General features: G+C 38.5%; 1 protein-coding gene across 4 annotated transcripts in view; it reads right to left on the reverse strand.

The window, feature by feature from the left end:
* The window catches only part of clmpb (CXADR like membrane protein b), a 113,869-nt gene that overhangs the window by 14,188 nt on the left and 73,636 nt on the right, over positions 1–26,045 (reverse strand). Inside the window, exons 3-8 of one of the 4 annotated variants that reach the window (XR_015867205.1) lie at positions 19,531–19,732; positions 10,565–10,732; positions 7,963–8,085; positions 6,726–6,867; positions 2,776–3,793; positions 48–703 (exon numbers count right to left, since the gene is read on the reverse strand). Coding sequence is in view for 2 of the 4 variants with exons in the window: in XM_088427496.1 (XP_088283622.1) it covers positions 3,457–3,793; positions 6,726–6,867; positions 7,963–8,085; positions 10,565–10,732; positions 19,531–19,732 (972 nt within the window). In the remaining 2 variants the exon portion in view is untranslated. Of the gene's footprint in view, positions 1–47; positions 3,794–6,725; positions 6,868–7,962; positions 8,086–10,564; positions 10,733–19,530; positions 19,733–26,045 lie in introns of those variants that run through there. The other 3 variants (XM_088427497.1, XR_015867206.1, XM_088427496.1) reach the window with 3 other exon arrangements.

A 26,045-nucleotide genomic window follows, 5' to 3' on the forward strand; every position in this document is an offset into this window, starting at 1 on the left:
ATATATATATATATATACACACACACACACACACACACATACATACATCTATTTTCTATAGCTGCTTATCCTCATTAGGGTCTCTAAATTGCTGGTGCCCATCGTTGCAGTCCACGAGCAGTAGGTCGGGGACACCCTGAACTGGCTTTCAGGCAATTGCACGGCAAACCGGGACGAACAACCATTCACACACCCAATCACACCTAAGGACGATTTAGAGTGTCCAATACACCTACCATGCGTGTTTTTGGAACGTGGGAGGAAGCTTGAGTGCCCAAAGGAGAACCGTGGACACCGGGAGAACATGCAAACTCCACACAGTCCCTTAACCAGTCTCTGGTTGGGCACTCCTGATTTTGAACACAAAACAAAATGTTTTGAATTCACCTTTGGATTTTCCATTTGACATTTACCAGTGTAGAAAACACTTCTCCCCTCATGTACTCGAACTTATAAAATCAAAGGACATCATGTGCATATATTTACCTGTATGTACAATACAAAATAATACAGATTACATAATGTACTGTACATCGTCCCGTGGCATGGGATTGTTCTCTCACAATGGATACATTGTGCACAGCTCTAAAATCCCCTTTTTGGGACGCCTTAGATTTTATTTTTTTCTCCAGGGCAACGTATTGAAGTAGCATCAATATTTGCCACTATTGACCTTCCAGGATGGTGCTGGTGAGATGGTGTGCTGAAGATAAGGACAAAGAAAGAATGCATCAAAAGGAATAAAGGATCACAAAGGCACACTGATAGAAAAGCTACTTGCGCTATTTTAAGCTACGTTCATTCAAACTGCACTGGGTCTGTGACTATGTGACAAAAGGGGCACCGGCTGATCCGACACAAGGACTAACACATCAGTGCCCACTGATTCAGCCAGTCATTGAATGCCACTTCATTTTCATGGATTCATTTAGAGTCCTCACAATGATACCATACAGACTATTTTACAACTGATCATATTTCACATTTCTTTCATCAGGCCTAATTGAACCTCTCACATTACAATTTCTAAAATGGAGGGCTCATCGTGGTTATCTTCACTGATTCACAACGTAAGCTATTTACCAGGTAAAAGATATGGACAGACCAGAGGCTGACAAGAGCAGAGGCTGCAAAAAGCTGACAGAGGCAAAAGAAATACGAGTGGCTTGCTAACAAGTCTAATAACAGCATGGCATCTATTCCTTGCAACGATTTGGCTGCTTCTCTGAAAAGCATCTCCATGAACATGAAAAACTAATGAGAACATTTCCTTAATGAAAATTAATCACGGTGCATTATGTAGTCCCGAGTGCTTAATATCACAAATCTCATCATGACTGAATCTGTTTTTTTTCCCCCCTAATATTAGATGACCTTTATCTGTACGTAGGTCTTTACAGCAACCAAGCAACCATACGAAACAACATGATGAGTTGTTGTGATCAGCCTGCATGGTCTGCTTACATCTCTTCTGCCTCCCATAGAATTTTCAGAACATTTCAGGCAGTGTTTTCATGCTTTCATCAATGAGTCTTTTCTGTGTCATTAATACTGTAAAATTGTGTCATTATATTGCACAATGTAACTATATGAGCATAAATAGTAGTACGTTAGAGAGCTCACTTCATCTTCCTGTCATATTACAAGGGTGAAAACAGGTAGCAGAAAGGAAGCTATTGACCCGGAAGCAAGAGCACAAACACCTAAAATTTGGAGGTATGTTCTCGTGCTGGGCAATATCGATATATTGCGATATGAAGTGATGCAATACGCATATTGCAATACGACGTTCAGTTTCCAATAGATGGCGTATCGGTTTTGAAACGCCTTATTTCCATATCATAATTTAAGTCATATTATCAATCGTGTTGTACATGTAAATCATTCAAAAACACCATATTCCAAAGGATGTTCCAAAGCAAACGTGGCGGCAGAGAAGGGGGACAAAACAGCAGAAAAAGATAGCATGTTTCTCGTTTTTTAAGATATTTTAGACATATCTTGGGATTCTGCATCGTGTTCAAGTCATTCTTAGTGAGCTTCTGAAATAGTGGCACATGTGGCAAAGTGCTACTTGTGTATTCCTGCCACATCAGTGCTATCTGAAAGAGTACTCTCAACTAATGGGGACATATTAACACAGTCAGGAGCATGCTTGAAAGAAATAGATGTGGACATGCTGCTCTTTTTGAAAAAGAATGCTTAATGTGTGCTCACAGATGTCAATGATATGTGGCTTCTGAAAAAGAATAGAATTTGTCTATTCTAAATTCCTTCTGGTGTTTCCAGTCATTTTAATAGATATGCCATAGATTCTTTTTTTGTGAGAAACATTGCCCAATATATCGCAATACGTATCACAATACACCTTTGCTGTATCGCAATATATCGCAATACACTTATGAAACACAATACCCAGCACGAGTATGCTCTGTTTGTTATTGATTCGTCACCTTTCTGGGAGCAAAAAAAATGATGCCATCCATTCTCATCATCTAGCACAAATTTTGAAATGCAGCATATCGACAAAACGTAATGAAACTTATTTTAGGGTTTAGTGGCATTTCTTCTGGCCAAGTTGTCTGTTCACACAGCACAGATAAAGACATTGAAAAAGAAAAAAAAATACTCAACTTGATTTAATAGATGCTTATTCTCTATATTGAAAGCATGGTTCGTCTATAGGTCTAGTATATGTATTTAATTAGGCGTAAGGTAAAGTACCAGAAAAAGACTACTGATATGACACCACGTTTAGTGCTACATCCGTATTACCTGAAGTTTGCCCTGCTGCTGGTAGAGCAGATTGGCTGTTCAGTCAGATGAGTGAGCCTAAGTAGGTTTCTCATGAGAGAGGTTGATGATGCACACACAAATACACACAATGCAATTCTGTGCCTGCCCGCACCAATGGGCACAATCGGGTCAACCCTTGAGTGGCAAACAGGGTCTGTGGTTTTGGATCTGATGCCAGAAGATGATGACATCATCATACTGCTGGAGAAGGAAATATCTGCAGTCTCCACTTCGTACATCTCATGGTGGGAGGGGACTCCTTCTACTATCACTCAGCTTTGAATGTTTCATCCGCTTTTCACCCCATTGCTCCATTACATGCCTAGAATTTTGATTAGATAAATACTTGACAAGGGTGTCCTTTCAGTTTGCCGCACACAGCGCTTACCTCCTTGAGTCATAAACAGTGCCTCGTCTCTGATCCTATTTTTTTTTTTCTTTTTTATGTAATTCAGTAGGGGCAAGCATTTTATATTTTCCCTTTATGTATGCATTCATTAGAAGTGCGTTTGGACTCATAGTATTGAATTTTTCATTACATCCTTTTAAGTAGTTGCATTTCTTTGATTATGGAAGTCTTAGCCTTTAGTAAGGGGATGCAGGGTTGTAGGGTATTTATGTGAGTCTGGCATGGCTGTAGGAAAGCATGACCTTTAAGTCCTACACAGTCTGAAAGGCTTTGGTCTGGGCAGGTACCATGAGGGTCGGGGGTGTCGGCCCGGACATATTCCTGGAATTGAATTTGGGGGTGGTAGGTGGCTCAGGGGTCTTGGACGGCACCACTGTGGTGTAGGCAGGAGGGGACTGTGGAAAGCCGGGAGGTTGTCCATTTTCCTTCAGTGCTGCAACTGCAGGTGGGCGGGGGCGGTGGCCGCGCTGAGCACTGCTGTGTACCATTGACTGGGTGGAGGAGGCACCTGATCGTGAGCTGCCGGAGCGGGATGAGGAAAGGGAGTTGGGCTTCACCAGCTTTGCCTTGGGAGCCTCTGCATCCTCTCTGCTCAAACACACAGTCACATCAAGAACATTCACTGATGTTAAAATGGATATAAATGTTCTCAAAGTAATGGAACAATTAGGCTTATTGACCCTAGCCCTAACCTCTAACCCTGACCAACCCTAACCCCTAACCCTAGGACAGTAGTTATGTTTACACCTTCAAATGGTGCTCTTGGTTTAAAGACAAAGTAAAGCAGAAATGTATTACGTTTCCACTATATGTTCCAACCAAGTGTGCCACATAGAGCAGTGTCTCTCAATGTCCTTTTGTTTTTGATGACACCCTGTATTTTTTTTCACCCAAGTACACTATAAACAGAACTAAACATTTTTGTTTGGATAAAACAGAGTGCTGTGCTATCTATGTCTGATCTATTCGACAGTATATTTGTATTGGTATACCTTGACCTATTTTAATCAGCAACTCCAGGAGATAGATTATATAACATCATCAATTTTATTTCTGGGTGTTTCGCAGAAAAATGGTCATTCATTACAAAGTGCGTCTGTAAAAAAAATAAATAAATAACAACCAAAATAAAGCATACACAGTTTTGCAAAGCAGTCACTATAACATGTTTTAACAATAGGTTGATTGATTTTCTAATTACTTTGCTCTTAGAAAAAGGCACAGTTCTGTCACAGCATTAAAAAGCATTAAATTGGCTTACCGATACACACAGAAAACCTGTTAAAATCTCACCTACTGCTGTACTGTACAGTGTATTGGAGTTGCCTGTTTTATACTGCAATGATCAGCTCATCAGAGAGCTCAGCAGAAGCCTGATAATCGTTTGAATCAGGTGTGTCGAGGAAAGAAATCTAAACAAATCCGGCACTCGAGGACCAAGTGTGGATACCCCTGACCTTTTCAGTTGGTAAGAGAAGTTTTTTTTTTTTTTTTTTTTGCAAAGTCCCCCCCCCCCCCCCCCCCTCATTATCTATGACAGTTGATAAGCATGCCAAAAATGGTATCATATTTAACATTAACAAAAGAAAAAAAATAAGTCAACTAGAGTGGAGCTATGTATTGCCATTTATTCAATTGTGCACTCAAGTGTCTTCAATGTGTGAGGATTCATAATTTTTTTAGAAAACCAAATATAATATTTCAAAAGTTTATCAGGCACTGACATCATGTCAGCATTTCTGTGCATTGTGAGGCTCAATTGGACAACTGAAGCCTACTCATGAGGGGTGACTGTCAGCTTTTCCACAGAAAGTCAAAAACCTTTCATTTAAAATGTTAATGCACAACATACTTCTGAAAAAAAAACCTCTGAGCAGCAGAAAAATATATAAATAAAGCCTAAGTATGCTGGGGTTTGCCATAAGCATTACACCCAACTGTTTTAAGCACATTGCCACTCCTTACATGGCATACAAGTGGAAAACACTTAATCTCATTTGCATTATTTACTGGAAGCTGGCCCTCTAAAAGGCTATATTATTCATGACTACATTGGTGAATGAGTATCTGTGTCAACACACTTTTTGTTTTTTTAAGTGTCCTTGGTGCCCACAGGCTCTCACATTTGCAGCATCTCTATATTCCATTGACACAAGAAAGATTCACATGGTTATTTCCGCATTACAAATATTATTTCAAATACTTCTTCAACGAGAGGCTGTAGGTATTTATTTACTTCACGACAAAGCATTTATTATAGGTAAGTGAGAAATATTTGTTTTCATTGTAATTGGGTTAAGGTTATTTGATGAGCCCTTCATGAAAAAAAGGGGTTTTATGTATATAATGTCTGTACACATTTGTGGTGGTATGGCGGTATATTTGTGCCACAATTACGCGCACGCAGAAAAAATTTTGAGCGTTGAAAATTAAATTGAGCGAGCGAAAACATATTTTGAGCGCAGAACAAAAGTTCTTGAAAAGAAGTTTCTCGCTCGAAATTCCTTTTTGCTCGCTCGCAATAGCATTCTCGCGCTCAACATCTCGCTCTCGTTCGCGATACTCCTCCCTCCCTCGCTCAACATCGCGTTTGCTCAACATCGAGCTCTCGCTCGCTCGAGTCGTCATCTGCGCTCGCTCAGTTCTGCTCATGCGTTACGTTTGTGCCACAAAACCAGCCAATCAGAGCTTGTAAAAGCACATCGATTGACAGCTTGGTAACCAATGAGATTGCTTGTTGTGTTCACCCGGAACTAGCAAACGAGGGTGCGTCACATCGACGTGGGTGGGAGGGGTGGGCTTATACTATTAAAGTACAAAAACTAACAAGGTATTTCTGTCAAATGATACAATACAGTAATAATAATAATATTAAAAGTAATTCTCCAGCCCAAGTTCGTGTTGACGCACTCTCATTTGCCCTTTTCAGGTGAACACAGGGCAAACGAGAGTGCGTCAACGGATAGCGTACAAGCAATCTCATTGGATACCAAGCTGTCAATCAATGTGCTTTTACAAGCTCTGATTGGCTGGTTTTGTGGCACAAACATAACGCGTGAGCAGAACTGAGCGAGCGCAGAGGACAACTCGAGCGAGCGAGAGCTCGATGTTGAGCAAACGCGATGTTGAGCGAGGAAGGGAGGAGTATCGCGAGCGAGAGCGAGATGTTGAGCTAGAGAGGGCTATCCCAAAAAAGAAGCAAAAAATAATTTCGAGCGAGCAATTTCTTTTCTCCGCTCCATTTTTTTTTTCGCGCGCTCGTAATTGTGGCACAAATATAACGCCATATGGTGGCATATTATGGTATTGTATCGGATTTAAACATTTAAAATGCATCTTTTTATGCACATGCACATTCAGCAAATAAATGGATCATTTCATCTATTTGAGCAGAGATTATTGTTTGAGGAAAAACAGAACCTTTCCGAATAATGTCATAGAAGACATTTACTGAACATGTTTGTCAAAAGACAGACACAAAGAAAAGTAAAAGTCGCAGTGGAAAAGAGACAGAACAAACCTTATTTCGTTTGGAGTCTCTTCTTCCTCGTACTTCTTTTTCTCTTTCGTTCGGAAGACAAGCCAGATTATTAATACGACGATGAGGACACCAAGGCAAATTCCCACTACAGCTCCAGCCACCTTACCCATATCCCTCACGTCTGCACAAACAGATCACATCAGAAACTTTAGATGCAAGTATACATCTACTGCAAGTTCTCAGGAATAACTAAGTGTTTTTGCAAAAATTTGAATATATAAAATATATAAATGATAATAATCCCAAATGAATGGAGGCTATTATCTAGGTTCAGGAGAATATATATATATATATATATATATATATATATATATATATATATATATATATATATATATATATATATATATATATATATATATATATATATATATATGACCTTTCTGACCTTTCTCCTATACAGTATATACACACACATATATACACACAGCGGCCCCCCAGTCTATGACGTCCCTAGAATGGTGGTCTTCTATTGGTCGGCGTCAAGACTCCCTAAGATACCGGTTTGCTATTGGTCGGCGTCACGGAAGTACTAAGATGCTGGTCTGCCATTGGGTCAGTGTTTCCAAAATGGCGGAACGTTCAAGATGTGTTCGCCTATGACTTCTTACAAAAACGTATTTATAGTGCATTTTAGTGCTTAATTCAAACTTGAATTGGTTAGCCATGGGTCCCAGGAAAAATTGCTAGTGATGATTTATATGTAAACAAACCTGGAAATAATAAAAAAATAAGAAGGCTAAGATAGGTGTTAGAATAATTATTGTTATAATTATCATAATTAATTATATGATAATTATATAATTATAGGTTACCCTCACTGTGGAATATGGCCAAAAGAAGCTCGTCAAGTCACAAAACGGTGAATAAATCCTTTCTATATTTTTTATTTAAGATGATATTTAATTATATACCTGTATATTATAGATAAGTAGCACTCACTATATTATTTTGATACCAATATTTAATATCTATATACAATTTTTATGTTTTTACCTTTAACATAGGTTTGGATTTGGATTGGCCGTATATTATAATATTTTGGTACCAATTTTTAATATGTATGTACAATTTTGCTGATTTTACCTAGGGTTCTAAACGCATTAGCTATTTATCATGTATGGATTGCTCGTCATACGGTGAATTTGCCCTACGAGCCTACAGCCTTCCACAATGATTAGCCAGTCGAACCCCCTTCCACCCTCCAAACACTCACGCTGCATTGTGACCTCAATGGTGCAGTTCTCCTCGCCCACATCATTGCTGGCTGTGCATCTGTAGACACCAGTACTGTCCATGGTAAGGTTCCTCAGGGTCACAAGTTCAGGGTTCTTCAGATCTGGACAGATGGAAAAAGCACATCCTCATTTGCAGAGCAAGGACCATTGTCAGGAACACAGCTCAACTTGGTCATCATGCCTTCAAAGTGTTACCCTCCGTTGGGCTCTACACTGCTCATGAATGCCAGACACACAAACAACTTTTCCCCCCAGAGCTAAATACGAACATTCTAAACAACAACCAAACAACACACTGAAAACTGGTTACACTCCTCTACAATTATATTCTATTTATTGGTCATATTCATTTAATATACACCAACTGGAGCAGTACTTTCAAATTTTGTTGTATACCTGCTATAACAATGACAATAAAGACATTGAATTTCTAGAGTAGTTTGAAAGTGTGATCAAGTGTAATGTGTGCGATCAAAAACTCATGATCAGAAGTGCAAGTTAAGCGTGAGGTCTATCACACTGAATGGCTTTATAAGGCAGTAATGTGTGTTTTCTCTGATTGACATCAGCTACCTTAGTCATCTAATGCAGTATTAACCCAGTAGAAATGATGTGAAACATATAAAATATGTTCTTGTAAAAGAAAAAAAAGAAAACTAAAAATTTGGGCTGCCTTATCCTTACAGAGAAGAAAATCAAAATCATTTGGGTTGTAGTAAACAATCTTTAAAACTTAAACGGTCACAGGGTAATTCTGCAATTAAAAAAAAAAAAAAACACAAAAACATAATTTTTCCATTTTTGTTAAAGCAGTCAACAGCTGGCTTGCACATTGCTCAGAATGAAGCATCTTGTGATCCCTTTTCTTCCACTGTGGCCATGGTGGGTTTACACACCTGTAAACATCGATCACCAAATTGGATTATAACAGCATTTTCAGGGCAATTACAAGGAAGCCAGAAAGTTACTCTGTGTGGAAAAACTGACCCTTACACACTGTCCAAGGCTGATTTTTTAGGGGAGAATGCCTGACCAAGAGTGTCTTGCCTTGGCATCATTAGCTAGTCACTATTAACTAAAGGACAACATGCACTGTGACACACTAACACACGGAAGTTTACAAATCACTGAAGGCTTACAACCACACTGAAAAAGTATACAGGAGCTGTAATCTGTTACAGCCAATAAAAATATTCAATTGATCTTGCACTCATTGAATAATTTTAAATTGTTCAGAGCCTGAGTTTTGGCTTTCATGGACTAAGTCAATATTTTTAAATTAAGCTAAGAAGTGAGCAGACAGATCCTACGTCTTGAGTCCATCCTTGTTCACAAACAGGAATATTCTAAAGTGGAGAGGATCATGTAAAAAGTTATGATGTCTTCAGCTGTTTCAATTAAGAGTGGCAGACAGGGTGGTGTGTACCAAACACGGAAATGGATTCTTTTGACTCGCTTACTAATTGTGGTTTTTTTGGCATATAAACACAATCATAAACTTGGTGGAACATAGACGGTGTGCAACTTAGAGTATTTATGGCAAAATGACAACTTAAGCTGTGTCATGAGAAGAAGGCAAAATTGCTTTGAGCACATTCATTGTACCCTGGTGCTGCCTTCAATGACTGTTCACAATGTGGGAAATCTAAAACACACTTAACTTACATACAATATGTAACATACAAAATAAAATCTGGAATTTGACCCAAAAATTGAGGGTGCATCCTATACACAGGTGAGTCTTAGATTTGGGGAATTATGGTAATTATCTGGTGATGAAGCTTTATGTTTTTTAACTTTTTCAGGTGTTGTTAACTTGATTGCTGCATTTGGCAATCATTTTATTAGAAATCAATCAGGTTTTTCTACTGCTATATCATAGATTATCATATGAAAGATTGGGATTTATAAGAAAATCATTATCTCATTCCATGAAGTCCAATATAAAGCTGATTGGCAAATGGCGCGAGGAGGAGTAACTGATGATTTGGACTTATGCTGTAAAACATTTGTATTGATATTGAAAGGCACAATAATTGTCTAATCATACTCCAGGATCAATGCCAGAATCTACACTTTGCTAATGCACATTAGCTTGTCTCAACTGAGTGTGTAAGATTTCATGTATAATTCACTTGGACTAGACGCTATCGTATAAGCGTCATAGATATCTTCAAGACCAATCCTCATGTATATATAATTCCTTGCATCAGATTACAACTGAAACCATCCATGAGAAAAAAAAAAGAAAAAAAATATCACTGCATGTTTAATTTGAAGCACAGTTTTTTTTTTTCCCCCCATCAATTTAACTCATGCGGAGTTGGTGGCCTAATTTTGAATCGAAATGCCCCGAGATCTGCACTGCATCTTAATTATTATACAGCTCTTGATGGCAATAGGAGATAGACACAACGCGTACCATATAGAACAAATTGTATAAATATACGTGGCAAGAAATGAAACAAAAGACTTCACTGGATAAATGGACTCAGTATATGTGCTGTTATAAAAATGAATCCTTATTGCACATCTCTGTAGACATCTTTAGTGAGCTTAAACAGTCATTCTTTTTCTTACCTATAAGAGCCAGGTTTGGCAGTTTGCCCAGACTCTTGCCTTTGTCTAGAACTCTCTCCCACTTATAGTTAATGGGGTCAGAACCATCGCTGGACTTGCAGCTCAGTTTGACGTCGCTACCTTTCAGGAGGTCACCATCCATCCAACATCTGGGCTTTGAAGGTTTCACTGAAAAAAATAGAATTGCCTTAACGTAATGATATGATGAACACACTTCTGATGTAGTTAAGGTGGAGCGGACAATAACATTTGAAATATATTTATGTATCTATTTGAGTATAAATGGAGGCTTCCTGAAGATTTTCACTGTGTTGATCTGAATAAGTGATCACAACCTCTAGCTGTAATTTCCATGAGGGTGCCGTGCGTCCTCGACATTCATTTTCTAGCTGTGGCTAGGGCTGAACGAGACATCATTTTGGGACTAAAATTGCATTGTCTCTTGTCTTGTTAGGTTGATTGTGTCCACCTGTCATGGTTAACCTCTTCCTTTGTGTCAGCCAATCATCTCCCTGCTTCAATTGTGTCTTGTCCAGGTGTTCATCGTTGTCTCATCTCTTTGGGGTGTATTTAGTTTCCTGTTTTCTTTCGATTTTTGTCGGGCAATTGTTGTTGTTGTTTGTTGTCGCTGCCACCCTGTTGTCATCTACGTTAACGATGGGAGAAATGCAACAATACAACGATTGAATCATTGGAACAATTTATTCGGAAAGTGAATAACTTTTTTGGTATGTACGCAGCGACATCTGGTGGCAAACATTTTGCATGTCTCCATTCGATAACACACCTGATTAAAATGATCGGGATCATTATCAGGCTTCTAAAGTGCTTGCGGATGAGCTAATTATTTGTATCAGGTGTGATGGAGGTGAATCATTAAAATCATGCCGGTATGCTGTCCAGAATTGCCCACCACTGATCTAGAGGGCATATGGACATTACAGGGCATGACCAGATATTTTTCTTTGGGGTGGCCAGTATTTCGCAATACCTCAGTTAGGGCTGACCATGTGTGGCATTTACAGTTGTTACATGATTTTTTTTTTTTTTTCATTTTATCATATAAATTTAAATGTAAATATAAAGGAGTTTGCATGTTCTCCCCGAGGTAGTGTGAGTTCCCTCCGGGCACTCCGGCTTCCTCCCACACTTAAAAACATGCATGGCAGTTGAATTGGACATACAAAATTGTCCTTAGGTGTGATTGGCTGCGTGAATGGTTGTTCGCCTCTCTGTGCCCTGCGATTGGCTGGCAACCAATTCAGGGTGTCCCCTGTCTGCTGCCTGAAGCCAGCTGGAATAGGCACCAGCAAGACTGCGAGGAAAAGGGGCTATAGACAATGGATGGATGGATGTAAATATACAGTTATTATAGATACCTGACTGTTCACAAAGGTTCTGAGAAAACTGCATGAATGTAAAAATGTCACAGCCTGCCTGTCCAGTCAGCTCATTCATGCTCAAAAACCTGTTTTGCCACATTTGTCTAATCAGTGCAATCACCTCCAGGTGCAACCTATTGCCTGCCGAGCGTAAAAGCCTGCCAGGCCATTTTTTTCCCCTTGACAAGCCTTCTTGCATTCTCTGCCTTGTCTACCTCTTGCCTTGTCTGGCTGCATCCTGAGCCTGCCTGTAGTTGAATACCCACAAGCCTGCCTTCCAGTTTTGCCTCCCCATGTGTCAACTCTGCCTGCCCGTTTGCCTGCTGTCCCATTCTGCCTACCTGTGTCTCGAACGTGCCTGTCCTTGCCTACCCTAACACCAGCTGCCCTGGTAAAAAGAACTGCACTGCCTGTCTGACCATGATTTTGTCTGCCCCTGACAATCTGCCTCGTCTTGGCTCAATCTTGGCCAAAATATAGCCCTGTTGCAGAGAATAGTTGTGACATTTATATTTGTCTTAGGTTGGTGTGGATGTCAGAGTTGAGGACCCAATTGTAGGGAAACAGAGGGGCAGAATGTACTCAATATTGATTAATTTTGTGGATAAGAACAAACACGGGCAATAATGCACCATACAAATCAACAATCAAAAACAAGAATTAACTTACAACAAACTGAAACCAGACAGAAATTGGATAATTGAACACCTACCACCAAATGAGTGACAAATTCGAGGACCCAACAAAATAATTCAATAAAGCACGGGACTAAATAAGCACAACTGACAAGACAAACAGTGACACCTGGACAAGACACAAATGGTGGAGGGAGCTGATTGGCTAACATGAGAACAGGTCGATAAAATTAACTAAACAAGACACATCCAAAAAGACAAAATTATATGATAAAAAAAAAACCCTAACCAGAAAACTAACTCTAACTCAGAACATGACATTATTTTAGTTCCAAGGTGATATGTAGAGTAGCTCCATAAAGTAGCACCTAGAGTTCACTCAACTCTGAATTTTGTCATTTGCCAAGTTCGCAGCACTCTTGTCTGACGAGGCCTAGAGCGTGGCTACTGCTCGTTCACCACACTGACCAAATGGCGCGCATGACCCACCGGCCCTGACGTTTCGCTGTTCACGAGATTCCTCTGGGTCAACTTCCTGCAAAGACATGGTGAGTCTGCATGCCACCAACGCGTGCCCTGACTCCCGCACTAAGCGGATGGTAACGAGCTTCACCAGCAGTGCTCTAATGGAGCCCGCCCTGGCTTGCCTTCCGATGAGCGCGACGTTTCTTAAACCGTAATAAGCTAGGTCACACTGCACGCATGCAAGCTGGGCAGGCAAGCAAGACAAAGGGAGTCGATCAGCAGGCTCATGCTTGTCACAACATTTTCAAAAACGTTTGGGACCAACAGCGAGCAATTTATTCTCAGTTTTGCAATTTTATGTGTTTAGCACTGGTGCAAAGTCCAAAATTTACACTGTGAGCAGTGATGTGAACCTGCTTATTTTGAGCCTTGGGAAAATATACACTATCATAAAATGTGTTTTACATTCACTAGTCTATTGAATTTCTTTATCCTAAAATCCCAGTCTCCACCATACCAGAATGCCTCGACCCAAACTATCATTATGCCACCAAGCATGACATGGCAATCACTTGAAAACATTTAATGTTAAGTTGATGATTTACTTTTTCAAGAGACCCAAAGAAGGACACTTTGCTATTCATTTGTTTGTGCTCAATATAAATCAGACAATGGTGGAACTGTTTTGTTTTTATTTTATTCATCTATTTCAAACAAAGGTGCTTTGTGCTAGTTAAGGTGTAATTGGCTGAATATTTTGCAGGGTTTTCAACTTAAAAAAAAATGTTAAAAACGACTTCTTGGATCAATCAAGGATAGACTTATAGTTTGGTAATTTAAAGAAAAAAATATATGCCCAGCACATTTCTTTGTCAAATCTAAATCTTGTTTCATAGCCAACAATTGAACTTAAAAATTAAAAAAAGAAAACAATAATGAAAAAGTCTAAAAATGTTAAAAATTTAACATCAATAATGACAATTTATTATAACAACAACAAATAACAATAAGAGGTTTTACCACAGCAGCTGGCAACAATTCACTATATTTGACATTGAAAATAGTTTACTGTGTTACTGTCCAATGAAAAGCAAACAAAATATGTACTGAGAGTGTGCTTGGTGACCTGTGTGCATCAAACAAACTTAGTAGTGGACTTCTGATTTTAGTAATTTTTATTAAAAAAACAAAAAAAAACAAAAAAACAATTGTAATTTGGAATTTTCTCTAGCAGGCATGTCTGGTTGATATTACAGTATTTTGCAGTAGGAAAACAGACTGTAAATACATCATAACTAATAAAATTCAACACCATTATGGTCCACATTGACACCTCTTGTACTGTTGTCCATCCATCCATACGTTTTCTATAGTCGTTTTTCCTCATGAGAGTCGCAGGCGCCTATCTCAGCTGTCTTCGGGCAGTAGGCGGAGGATACCCTGAACTGGTTGCCAGCCAATTGCAGGGCACATAGAGATGGACAACAGTTCATATGCCCAAATCACGCCTAAGGACAATTTAGTATGTCCAATTCACCTGCCATACATGTTTTTGGAATGTGGGAGAAAGCCAGAGCGCCAGGAGAGAACCCACGCGGGCTTGGGGAGAACATGCAAATTCCACACAGGAAGGCCAGAGCCAGTTGGATTTGAACTGGGTCCTATTCACTGCGTCACCAAGCCACTCTTGTACTGTTGTAAACCTATAAAATGTGAACATGTTGCAAATTGTTCCACTACAAACGTTTATATTTTTGTTGGAGTATCAAGACCAATTTATCCATCGGTGTTACACACACACACACACACACACACACACACACACACACACACACACACACACACACACACACACACACACACAAGCATGCGGTCTTTTACGGCAAACACTTTAAGCTGTACACACTTTGGTCATTGCAGTGACCCAGCACAACCTATTTCCCAGGCTGCCTTGTGAGTGCATCAGAAAACTTGCAGTTTCTTTTTCATCCATTAAGAACCCCCCCAAACAAAAATAGATGGATGGAAACAAAGTGGATTCAATATGTGACAGTTTGACTCTGTCAATATACAATCATAGATGAGGAATAGACTGAGTTTCAAAACAGTCTATGAAGACTTATTCAATGTAACTGCTTAAACTGGCTGTGAATGTTATTTTCTATTTTTTCTCCCTGCCACAGCTCAAAGGTCTTAGTCCAGCAGCACAAAAAACACAGAAGAGAAGAGCTGGATTCTGTTGAAAAATGCACTGCCTCTGCGTCTCTATCTTAAAGCGCATCAGACGGCTTTGCTGAGCTATTTATACAAAATTAAAAAAAAATATATAGCCTGGCTTTCATTCCAGCATGGTATTTTTAGATCAGTGGTGAGCTATTTTTAAACGCCTCTCTTCTCTTCTGTTGTAGTCACAGTATTGGCTTTTGTGTGTTTGGCTTGGGATGAGTGTCTGCAGAGCTGCAGCAAGTTTTGAGATAGTTTGTAGATAGACTCATCTGTATCCCATGAGGTATTTGAAAGCGGTTTAAAGCCTCAATTTTTTTTTAAGATTTAACCTTTTCTAAAAAACTAAAGTTGATAGATTTATTTAAAAAACCTATTGATTTCCAAAATAGTTGAAAACATTATTTTTTGAAGGGTGTTCAAAAGATTGGCAGTACTAGTAAGTACTTGCTATGCAGTCAGGCAACAAGCTGGACTGGATTCAGTCAATAATAGAGCATACAGAGAAACAGACACACTTACATTTACACAGACATTTGCAGGCAATTGGTTTAATCCATTTATCCATTCTATATGCTGCCTGTGCTCATGTGCTGAATTTAAAGGAATGTCATTCACTCTCAGAACCGCACAAACACCTTTTTTTTTTAAAGCCGTGGGCATCGATAAAAATTACCCAAAAAAAAAAAAAGACTCCAATCATGTGCACCGTTAGAGAAGTTTCACACTGCAGGGCATAATGCTCAATTTCAATTTTTTTTGTATTACTGTTTTGTTTTGTTTTTTTGTGAAATCCGATTTTCTTGTGAGGTAGTTCACACTTTCAAATAAATTCGACTAGTATATATGATCTGTATTTGAACACTAAACAGCCAAAAACATAGTGAGGTCACAGACAGTGGGTGTGCTTAACATGCTTACGGAGGTACCTGGCTATGTTAAAATGGCTGAAAAAAAAACAACTTATGGCATATATTACTTGTTTACAGGTCTAGGATACTTGGAAAATTATACATTGCACTTCCATAGATTAGGTTAGAGGCCCTGGAATTTTGTCCCATCAGTATTTTATAATAATAATAATAATGATAATAATAGTGATAATAATACTAATAATAGTAATATAAAGATGTCAGAGAAGTGAAAATGATCACCTAATGGCTACAATCTACAATATTTAGTCATCAGTGTAATCTACAGTAACACACATATATAGCACACATTATCAATATATTACTGTAATACTACATAGTGAATTGAGGAAAAAATTGGACAACGCAAGCTACCTTGTTGACAGCGGCCGAGCACTGGCTTTTTGTGTATGGAAAAGTTGGTAGATGCCACTAGAATGTGTGGATACCCATTGACATTTTTTGAAAAGCTGTGGGATGCATTGTCCCAAAAGGAGTGAAAGGGTTAAGGAATAAAGTACGGAGGGGAAGGGTGAGGTTTTTTTCGTCATGGCATATTGTGCAGTGCCAGCAACGTCTCTCTCACATGCAGCAAGCGAGCTGCTCATTCGCTCCACGCGAGCAACAGAGAGAGAGGCAAAGAGAGGCAAAATAAACCAAGCTCTGCCTTCACTGCGTTGTCTTCACCTTGACCACTATAGTTGTTTTGGTTTTTCGGAGCTGTTTCCGCCTTTTTAGGTGCAGAATTGTGACGTTTGCTGCTTGTTTGTTATGGGCGAGTCAGATGAATTCCACCTGACCATTCAGACTGAATTCACATTTCAAAAGTTGGATATGTATCAGATATAGTACCTCATACCCAAGATGCCTAGGTAGCATTTGAAAAAAACAAAAACAAAAAAAAAACAGATCTGTGTCATTCACACTGCGGTCAGATAGGGGCAAATATATCGGAATTGTGTCACTCCAGGCTGCAGTGTGAACCTAGCCTTAGACTGCTAGATTTGCACTGACACAAAATTAGGGCCCAGATTCCTTTAAGAAGCCGTTTCAAAAACAACAACACCAAAAAAACATAATTTACTGTATTTTTCTGTTTGCTATGTCTTAAATATATCGTAGGCGTAATATTCACTCCTTATACAGTGATCCCTCCTACTTCGCAGTCTAAGATTACGCAGTTTCAGTACTTTGCGGGTTTTTCCAGGAAAAATTAAAAATCAAAAAATATTTTAAAAAATGTGCAAAAATGGAAAAAAATGAAAAAAGCAAAAAAGTACATTATACGGTATTGTATTCATCAAATAACTAAGTAATATTAGTTAATGACTATGTTAAGAATTCTTCAAGCGTTAGAGTTCATGACGTTTGTTATCTTCTTTTGAAATGCATGCTTTTAATTTGTCGCGTTGTGTTGGATTTCCGTTTCCTGTTTTACGTTCTCTGTGCATCATTTGGCTCGTTACGGTGACGTAGTGAATGACAACGTAAGCTCATATTTATACTTTATTATCATTTATGTTGATAACGCATGCTACTGCCTATGTTTAGTAAGCGATGAGTGTTTATTCTGTTCATGTGTTTGTTTGTGTAGAGGTTGCACTTTATGGTTAGTAGTTGTTGTCAGTTGTTGCTAACCCGCTAATGTCGGCTACAAATACAGTAAATTCATAGATTAAAGTACGGCAAGTGTTTATATGTTAGTTTACTGACTTAACATTGTTGTTGATTTATTATTCAGATACTACATGATACACCATACATGAGCCAAAATAAATGTGAAGTTCAACGTGATGACTTGCGTTCTCTTTCACTGGAGTCTTGGTGCGGATAACCAGTCCTGAGAACAAATTCTCAACAAATTAAGTAATATTAGTTATTTAATTAATATACAATAATGTTAATAAGGATAATGTAATGTTAAATAATAAGAGAAAGGAATTAAAATCCGCAAAAAATACAAAAAAAAAAAGGATTGTTTATGGTTACTGCGGCTATATTGGGGTGTACATAGAAATCTAGGAACTGATACCCTACTTCGCGGGTTTCAGATTTAATACCCCCCATTAACCGCGAAGTAGGGACGATCACTTTATGCAAAGTAAGGGACACGAGTAGAGCTGTGTACCTTGGTAAACAAAGATCAGCTTGATCTAATTCCTAACCACACCTGTACTTCACAGCTACTACAGTACATCTTAAAAGCACAAAACAACATTGATGCATGAATTTAGTTATCTTAGCCAAATCAGCATTAAAGGGATTGTGTGTAAGATTTAAACCGTTTTTCATTACGGACAGCAGGAGGTGCTGCAGGTGATGCATTTCCCTCAACCTCTGGAGAAGTACCCCCCGATGTAATATAATTTAATGATAACTAGACCTATGATTATATTTAAAACATACCATTGGTCATTAAGAACACATTTAATTTATTATTTTTTTAATGAAAAGCAGTCTACATTTTATACACTGTCCCTTTAAGGTATGCTTTTGGAAACACGCTCTTAAAAACAAGAATTCACAAGAGGCAAGCACATAAACAACCTTGCTGGCACCAAGGTATTATCACCAAGGGAAGGAAGCACAAACGACCAACTATATCAAACTCAAAAATGTCAACGCAAAAGCTGACGGCAATTGGTAAAAACACAGGCCCTATCTCACTGAAACGTCTATTTGAAAGAGATGAGAATGAGAGTATTAACAGACTGTTCTATTAGAAAACCAATGACCGCGGGCCGAACTAATCTCCCATGATGTTTTAATAAATCACCCGCTTTTCCGTCATTGTGATGATCTCACTCATCCCACCGGAATTTTTGCCAGGCTTGAGTTGTATAGGGCCACTCCTGCTCTTGCTGATTCTTTTTCAAAATTATTTAGCTATGAGCAAGCGGCCGTCAACATTCTAGCTCTAAAAATTGTTGAAAACCAAAAATAATCGAGGGATTAAATAGAAAATGAATTTTCTGAGCATTAGGAGGCCAAAACAAGCTCCCCCAAACATGATTTGTATAAATAATTTTCTGAAGATGCCTAAATGGGATTTAAGGGAAGACATTTGTAATTATAGAATTTTATCTAAAACATAGGGCACATTCTCCTCAAAAGGACACTCATAAATTTGTTGAAAATAAAGATCATAAGTCAGTTTGTTTCTGGTCTCACCTCATGAACAAACTAAAGAGGAATTCAATCAGTCAGCCTGAATCAAATTGAATCATTAGATCAGCCAGCAAGGCAGAGGAAATGTGCTAAGCTAATGACCCATTCATGAGGTCTGTATGTGTACATGCGGCAATATGAGTGTATGCAAGTAAGTGTATGTGTGTGCAAGGGACCCCTACCCAGCACAATGAGTTTGACTTGACTCCAGTGGTACTTCCCCCCAGTCTTGACCTTGCAGTAGTACTCCCCGGAGTCGGTCAGCAGCAGGTCACTGATCAGAAGGGAGGCATCACCCTCCAGGTACTCCCCAGAAAAGGACAGACGGTTGGCATCAGTGCTCGTTGCTTCGGTGTACACGTGACCACCAAAGAATGTAATGATCTAGAAATATTGAAGAGCAACACATCGGAGGCCGTCATTAATGGTGGTTAGTGAACTGTGCTAAAGCCTTCCCAAGCAAATTTAGCTAGGTGCTCCCCAACCACTGGACCACCCAACATACAGATGGAAAATTTCAATATTTTTTCATTTTGGGACTATGGGAGTTTTAAAATACTTTTTATTTGGATGAAGATCATCTCACCATTTATCTCATTTATGTTGCTGTTTTCATGCTGGTACATATATTACTATATTTTTTGGACACATTAGAAATCCTTTAATATTTTTTTTTTTGAGAATCGGTGGTATGCCTTATCTGGTGTGTGTTATTTATGGATATCCAATTGCAGTCGAATGAAATTTCACATGTACTGATTTGTTTGTCTGTATTGGCTGTTTCCCTTTAATGAGCAGTAATGCTATAGTGTGTAAGTGTAAATTGCACCTGAAATTTTCACAAAATAAACTTGTTCCTTGAGAGTGCGCCTTATAATCTGGTCTCCCTTATAGTCTGTAAAATATAGTAAACCCAGAAAGTTGATGAGTGATTGATTTTGTAAGACACAAAATTGCATTTTTCACTCTAACGCTCACTGTTGCGCTCACTGTTGCGCTCACTGTTGGCGAGTATGTTGCAGGTAATTTACTCATTGTATATACGTAACTTACTCATTGTATATTATCATAAACGAACTGTAAAACTAAGGAATGTGTGTGCAAGGGACACACATTAGGAAGGAATTAATGATAATTATATTTATGGTGACAAATGCACACTTAGCCTCTCATTTAGAAAATTGTTAGTGATATGCCAAGGTAAACACTGCACAAGTAACAAAAGTGAAAATATTGCCAGTTTTCAACAAAATGTGCAAAACAACAGCATGGACCTCAATCTTACATTTCTGTGGGTCAATTGCCTTTTTCAAATGTCAGGTCAATGCTTTGAACTTGAAGACTGCAATGTTGAAATGATGACACATTTCTGGCACGATGAGGGCATGCGCTTGAGCACAGCGGATCGCAATACTGGCCGAAATGCCAATATGATTTAAAAAGGAGATTTGAAAAGGTAATATCAACAATAAACACAAACGTGAACCTCTTCAAATCGGGATCAAATCGCTAAAGCTGGTGAAAGCAGTTTAATCTGAGATTTACGAGAGTAACTTCTCATACAAATTTTTTTTTGGTTTGTTTTTTTCACCATGGAAAAGGGTATGAGGATAATGTTTCACTCCCAGAGGCTACTTCCACTCTTTTAAACTGCCTATGGCTACATCTTTGAAATATGTTATCTATCCTTCTTGTAGTAAGCTAATAAATAATGAATATTTTATTACACTGATGGTAATGTATGTCATGATGTCATTGTGTATGTATGGGTCCAAAGCGATACGGTATCACTGCCATTTGTGGCTTGATGATTATCTATAGTTCCCTTCTTTAATTTGATTTTTCACAGTGCATTCAAAATAATAAATAGTCCTGACAATGAGATGAGAGATCATCAGACGACTGGTGCCCACGGTGGCAATAATGTAATGTTAACGGCCTGAAAAAAAAAATATCTGACTCAGTAAATTCACACAGTAGGCAAGCACTGTAAATCTCTTTACAACTATGAAAATAGTTGTAAAAATAGTAACTATGAATGAATTAGTTACTTTTCTATGGAACACACTTTACATTCCACTTATTTTGCTGACAAAAAAATATATATTATTTTAGCTGGTACAAACAGACATTGATGTCTTGAAAAGGCTGTGACACTTGATCCAACTGTTGTCTTTAAGCTTTCACGTGTGTGCATAGCATGTTAAATACACCAATGCTAAGATGACTGGAAGTGTTGTTCTTATGCCTTTACAATTACACTTTTGAGGAGTTTAAAAGTGTGGATGTTGGAAAGAAAATTGATGATATCCCACTCTCTATCTCGAGCTGCTGTATATGCTTTATCTCTATGAATCTTCTTCTGGCTGCATGCATGCCCACAAAGAGCAACACAGCTGTCACAGTGCCCTATTACTCAGGGCAAGTGAGAGCTTGCAGATGGGGCCCACTAAGTGCTGGTGCCACAGTGCATCACTGGCGACCAAACAGGCGCCACCTGCTGTGACCACAGGTGATGACCAGCCACTTATAACCACCACATGCACAGAAAACACACACACACATGCACGCACACACACACAAACAAACACACGCACACACACGCATGCACGCACACACACACACACACACACACACACACACACACACACACACACACACACACACACACACACACACTAATGATCAGACATTGTACAGTGCTGCAGTTTCACAAAAACAAAATGCAGTGTTTTGGTATCTGCAGAGAAGAATGTGTTGCTTGTTTACTGAATGATCTCTGCAAGTTTACTGCACATATGTATCTGAAAACTATTTACAGTGGGCCCCCGTGTTACGAGATTAATCCATTCCCCGGTTCGTATGGCGGGCAATCCAAACCTATGATTAAGTGCGATGCAAATATAATATACATGTATACAATCAGAAAATATCATGAATAAAAAAAACTATAGAAAGGCTGTATCTACCTTTGAGTGGCGCTTTTTATGCCCATATTGCCTAGTAAGGGTAGCCTACTAGGCTAGCTTCGTATTTCTTGATTATCTCCAGCTTCGTTTCCATATAAATCATCTTCTTACTTCTCTCTTTAACATCACTTGCAATCTTGGGACCCATGGCTAACCAGTTCAATTTGGATTAAGCACATGAATGCACAATAAATACCATATTGAACGCACTCTCAAACAAGATCAAGTCTTTAGGCAGCCATCTTCATGACCCCGTGACGCTGACCAATAGTAGACCAGTATCTTAGGGAGTCTTGATGCCGACCAATAGCAGACCAGCATTGTAGTGACGTAGCTGTGTCGCGTGAATAGACATATGAGCACACACTGACCCCTATGTTGGATGTGTCGCGAACACTGACTCCCATATTGGATGTATCAAGGCGAAAAAAACGGCGTAAAGAAGGGACAAAAAAACTTCGCGGCCCACGTTGTAAGGTAAAAAAAAAAATGTAGCGCAGGGATGTCGTAAACCCCGGCTCCACTGTATATATAATGTCACCCAGAGTTTGGATGCCCAAACTTGTGCAATAAAAACGTCAAAGTGATACTTAAAAAAAAAAAAAAAAAAAAAAAGACGCGTTTGCTTTGGGCCTTAAAATACTTTTTAGAAGGCATTTTTCGAAAGTGGGGGAGGGATCCCAGACTCTTTGTCAGGGCAGACAATGATTGTGCAACATTATGAAATTTTCTGTAAATAAATGTGAATGGTTTAAAAAAAAATGGCCCACAACTTGATGATAGGGAAAAATGTTTTTCCTTCTGAAGGTAGACCATTTGAGAACCACTGCACCATCCAGAGCAGGGGTGTCAAACTCTATTCCGATGAAGTCACGACGCTTTTTATTTATACAATCAAACTTAAATAGGAATATTTTTTTATGTCATAATTACAGTATTATGACTTTTGAAGACTTTTACATGATGGGAGTCTAGGCTAAGCCAATCATCAATGTCACTGAAAGCCTTGCAAATGTCAAAAAGGCTGCTGGGGCCACCTGGTGCTTTTGGGGTGTCAACACAAAAGTTTCTGTTGCGCCCCATTCGCGAGTTGCTGTTGAATGGATTAATGAAAAGATCGAGGGAAATAAAACATTGGGTTTTAAATATGTCCAAAATTGTCAATATTTCCAATAAGGAATGGCGGTAAATGAGCCCGACATGGGCTAGGTTTGACACCTATAGTGTATACCTCTTGACCTCCCGTTTGAAAGCATTTAGAAGGGCCGGCAGCATGGCATATCTAAAGTTGTCATGTTTTGACAATTTATGGAATATTTTAGCCCCCCAGCGATTTTTTGTACGCTTTTCTTTGACAATGCAAAAACAAACAAACAAAAAAAAAACAACGAAACAAAAACATCAAAAAGCTGAGTTGGGTCAAAATTTCCCCCAGGGGTAAGTGTCAGTATTGTTGGGATTTTGATGACAGCACTGAACAGGCACTTGATTAGATAGACGTAAATTTAAAAAAAAAAAAAAAAATCAATGTTCTCAGTGACATGCTCAGCAATGTTCAATGTCAAAGAGTGGCAGGAGTCCCGCAATTACTCATTGATGCTTAATTGTCGTAGTTTTCAGTGATGTAGAAATGCATTGAATTAATAACATTCATCAATATTATACTGTACATATATTGTAGATGGAGGCACTGCTTTTCCCATGCAAACTACGACTGTGACAACAAATTGAAAAACATGGATGTGGCTCTCATATTTGACATTATTCGATGACGCAGGTGGACCTAATGTGGTGATGGATGAGTGTATTTGAGCGATTGAGTGCCTGACCTTCAAGCTGTGGTCCGACCCTTCAGTGATACTAACAAACACAACCTGTGCAATAGCTATGAGGGGATAAATGTTGCAGAATGCATTCTCTCTCTCTCTCTCTCTCTCTCTCTCTCTCTCTCTCTCTCTCTCTCTGACAGTACAAAGAAATGATTTATTCATTCAGCTACAGACACAGTCTCTTCAACCTAATCAAATTTTCAGATGTTTGATTTTAATTAATGGCGCCTTCAATGTTATCTTCCCGTTAAATATTCATCGCAGCGTAGCCCCCCCCCCCCCCCCCCCCACACACACACACACACACCCCTGAATCATTAAAGCTTCAGACAGACCCTTTTATTCAACAACCCTGTTCCCTCCTTCCTGTCCTCTTCCTGCTCTTTTCTTTTGCGCTATGTTACACTTCCATGCGCTAATGCATCAAGACACAAACAAACGACTTCCAAATGGAGTATATAAGAAATCATCAGACCACCAGACAAACCAGCCAGATTTCACTCACTGATGTTATGTTTCATTTTGCTTTGAGAACGACCGCTCAAGATCTTCAAGATATAACACATTGCATTATGTCATTGTTCAAGGTTGGAAGATTCAGACTCTACTGTATTATTCATCTTTCTTCATACATTAGTTTTGAAAGACTGTTGCTGTTATTATATTTTTTTACCCATGTACAGTGGAATACTGTACATTCCGTTCTATGATGCTGGCTGACGAAAAAAAAAAACGCTCTACAGAGCAAATTGTGGCAAGTTAATTCTTTTCTGACAGACTCAAGCAGTTTTTTTTAAACAAAAAAAGTTAGCGACTGGATTATTAAAATAGAGAAAAGTAAAACGCTCTACAGAGCAAATTGTGGCAAGTTAATTCTTTTCTGACAGACTCAAGCAGTTTTTTTTTTAAATAAAAAAAAGTTAGCGACTGGATTATTAAAATAGAGAAAAGTAAAACGGTGCAACATGAAACAGTGAAACACTGTACATTCCACATGATGCTGGATGGCGAAAAAAAAAATGCTCGACAGGGAAAATTGTGTAAAGTTGATTCACTTAGTGCAGGCTCAAGCTGTTATTTAAGATTAAAAAAAAAGTAAACTACTGTAAAATTTAAAAAAAAATACTGTATAGTAAAACTGCTCATATATTTCATTCTATGATGACAAAATGTATGACTTTAATTTATCTTTTTCGAGGCTCAAGCTGTTTTTTTCAGGCCAAAAAGTACAACCACTGTAAAATTAAAATCAAGTAAAACTGTTCATCTTGAACTGGAGAGGCAACAGTAATGCGTTTGCAGGTGAACACTCAGCAGTTACCTAGTGATGTTGAATTCAAATGTTAATGTGTAAAGTACATTAAGGCTGTTTATATACCTTTATTGATTATATTGCTAGTATTGCATTGCGCAATCAGACAATTGCCTTCTTATGACATCACACCTAATGCATTGAAGCTCAAGTTTTCTTGTAAAAGTTGGTGTTTCATTATAACAACTTTTTTTTAATTAAATGTTTTCAGTTCTTCCTGTAGTATTTCTGCCTGAATTAAAAACAAAAAAAAACAATGTTTTATTATTACTGTAAAATTTACACATCAGCATGTTACAAAAGCCACGTGGCGTAAAATTCAACTTAAATACAGTTTTTCTTTTTGTTTAATATGTCAGCAACACACCATTATGCATGCGTGTGCTGTAAGAAGAAATGCAAATTAACAAGGTTGACGAAATTATTGCCTAGAGACAGTATTTAGGTCTCAGCATATTCATTATGATTCCATTATGATATGTTCGTACATACTAACAAGGGTCAAAATGTCACTTGGCTGAGAGTTCAGTAACATAAAATTGAAGCTCATGTTGATGTTTGGCCTGCAGCGTAAACAAAAGAAATGA

The sequence above is a fragment of the Hippichthys cyanospilos genome, chromosome 11, assembly GCF_059441005.1.
Source record: "Hippichthys cyanospilos isolate Australia breed blue-spotted pipefish chromosome 11, RoL_Hcya_1.0, whole genome shotgun sequence".
Classification (NCBI taxonomy): domain Eukaryota; kingdom Metazoa; phylum Chordata; class Actinopteri; order Syngnathiformes; family Syngnathidae; genus Hippichthys; species Hippichthys cyanospilos.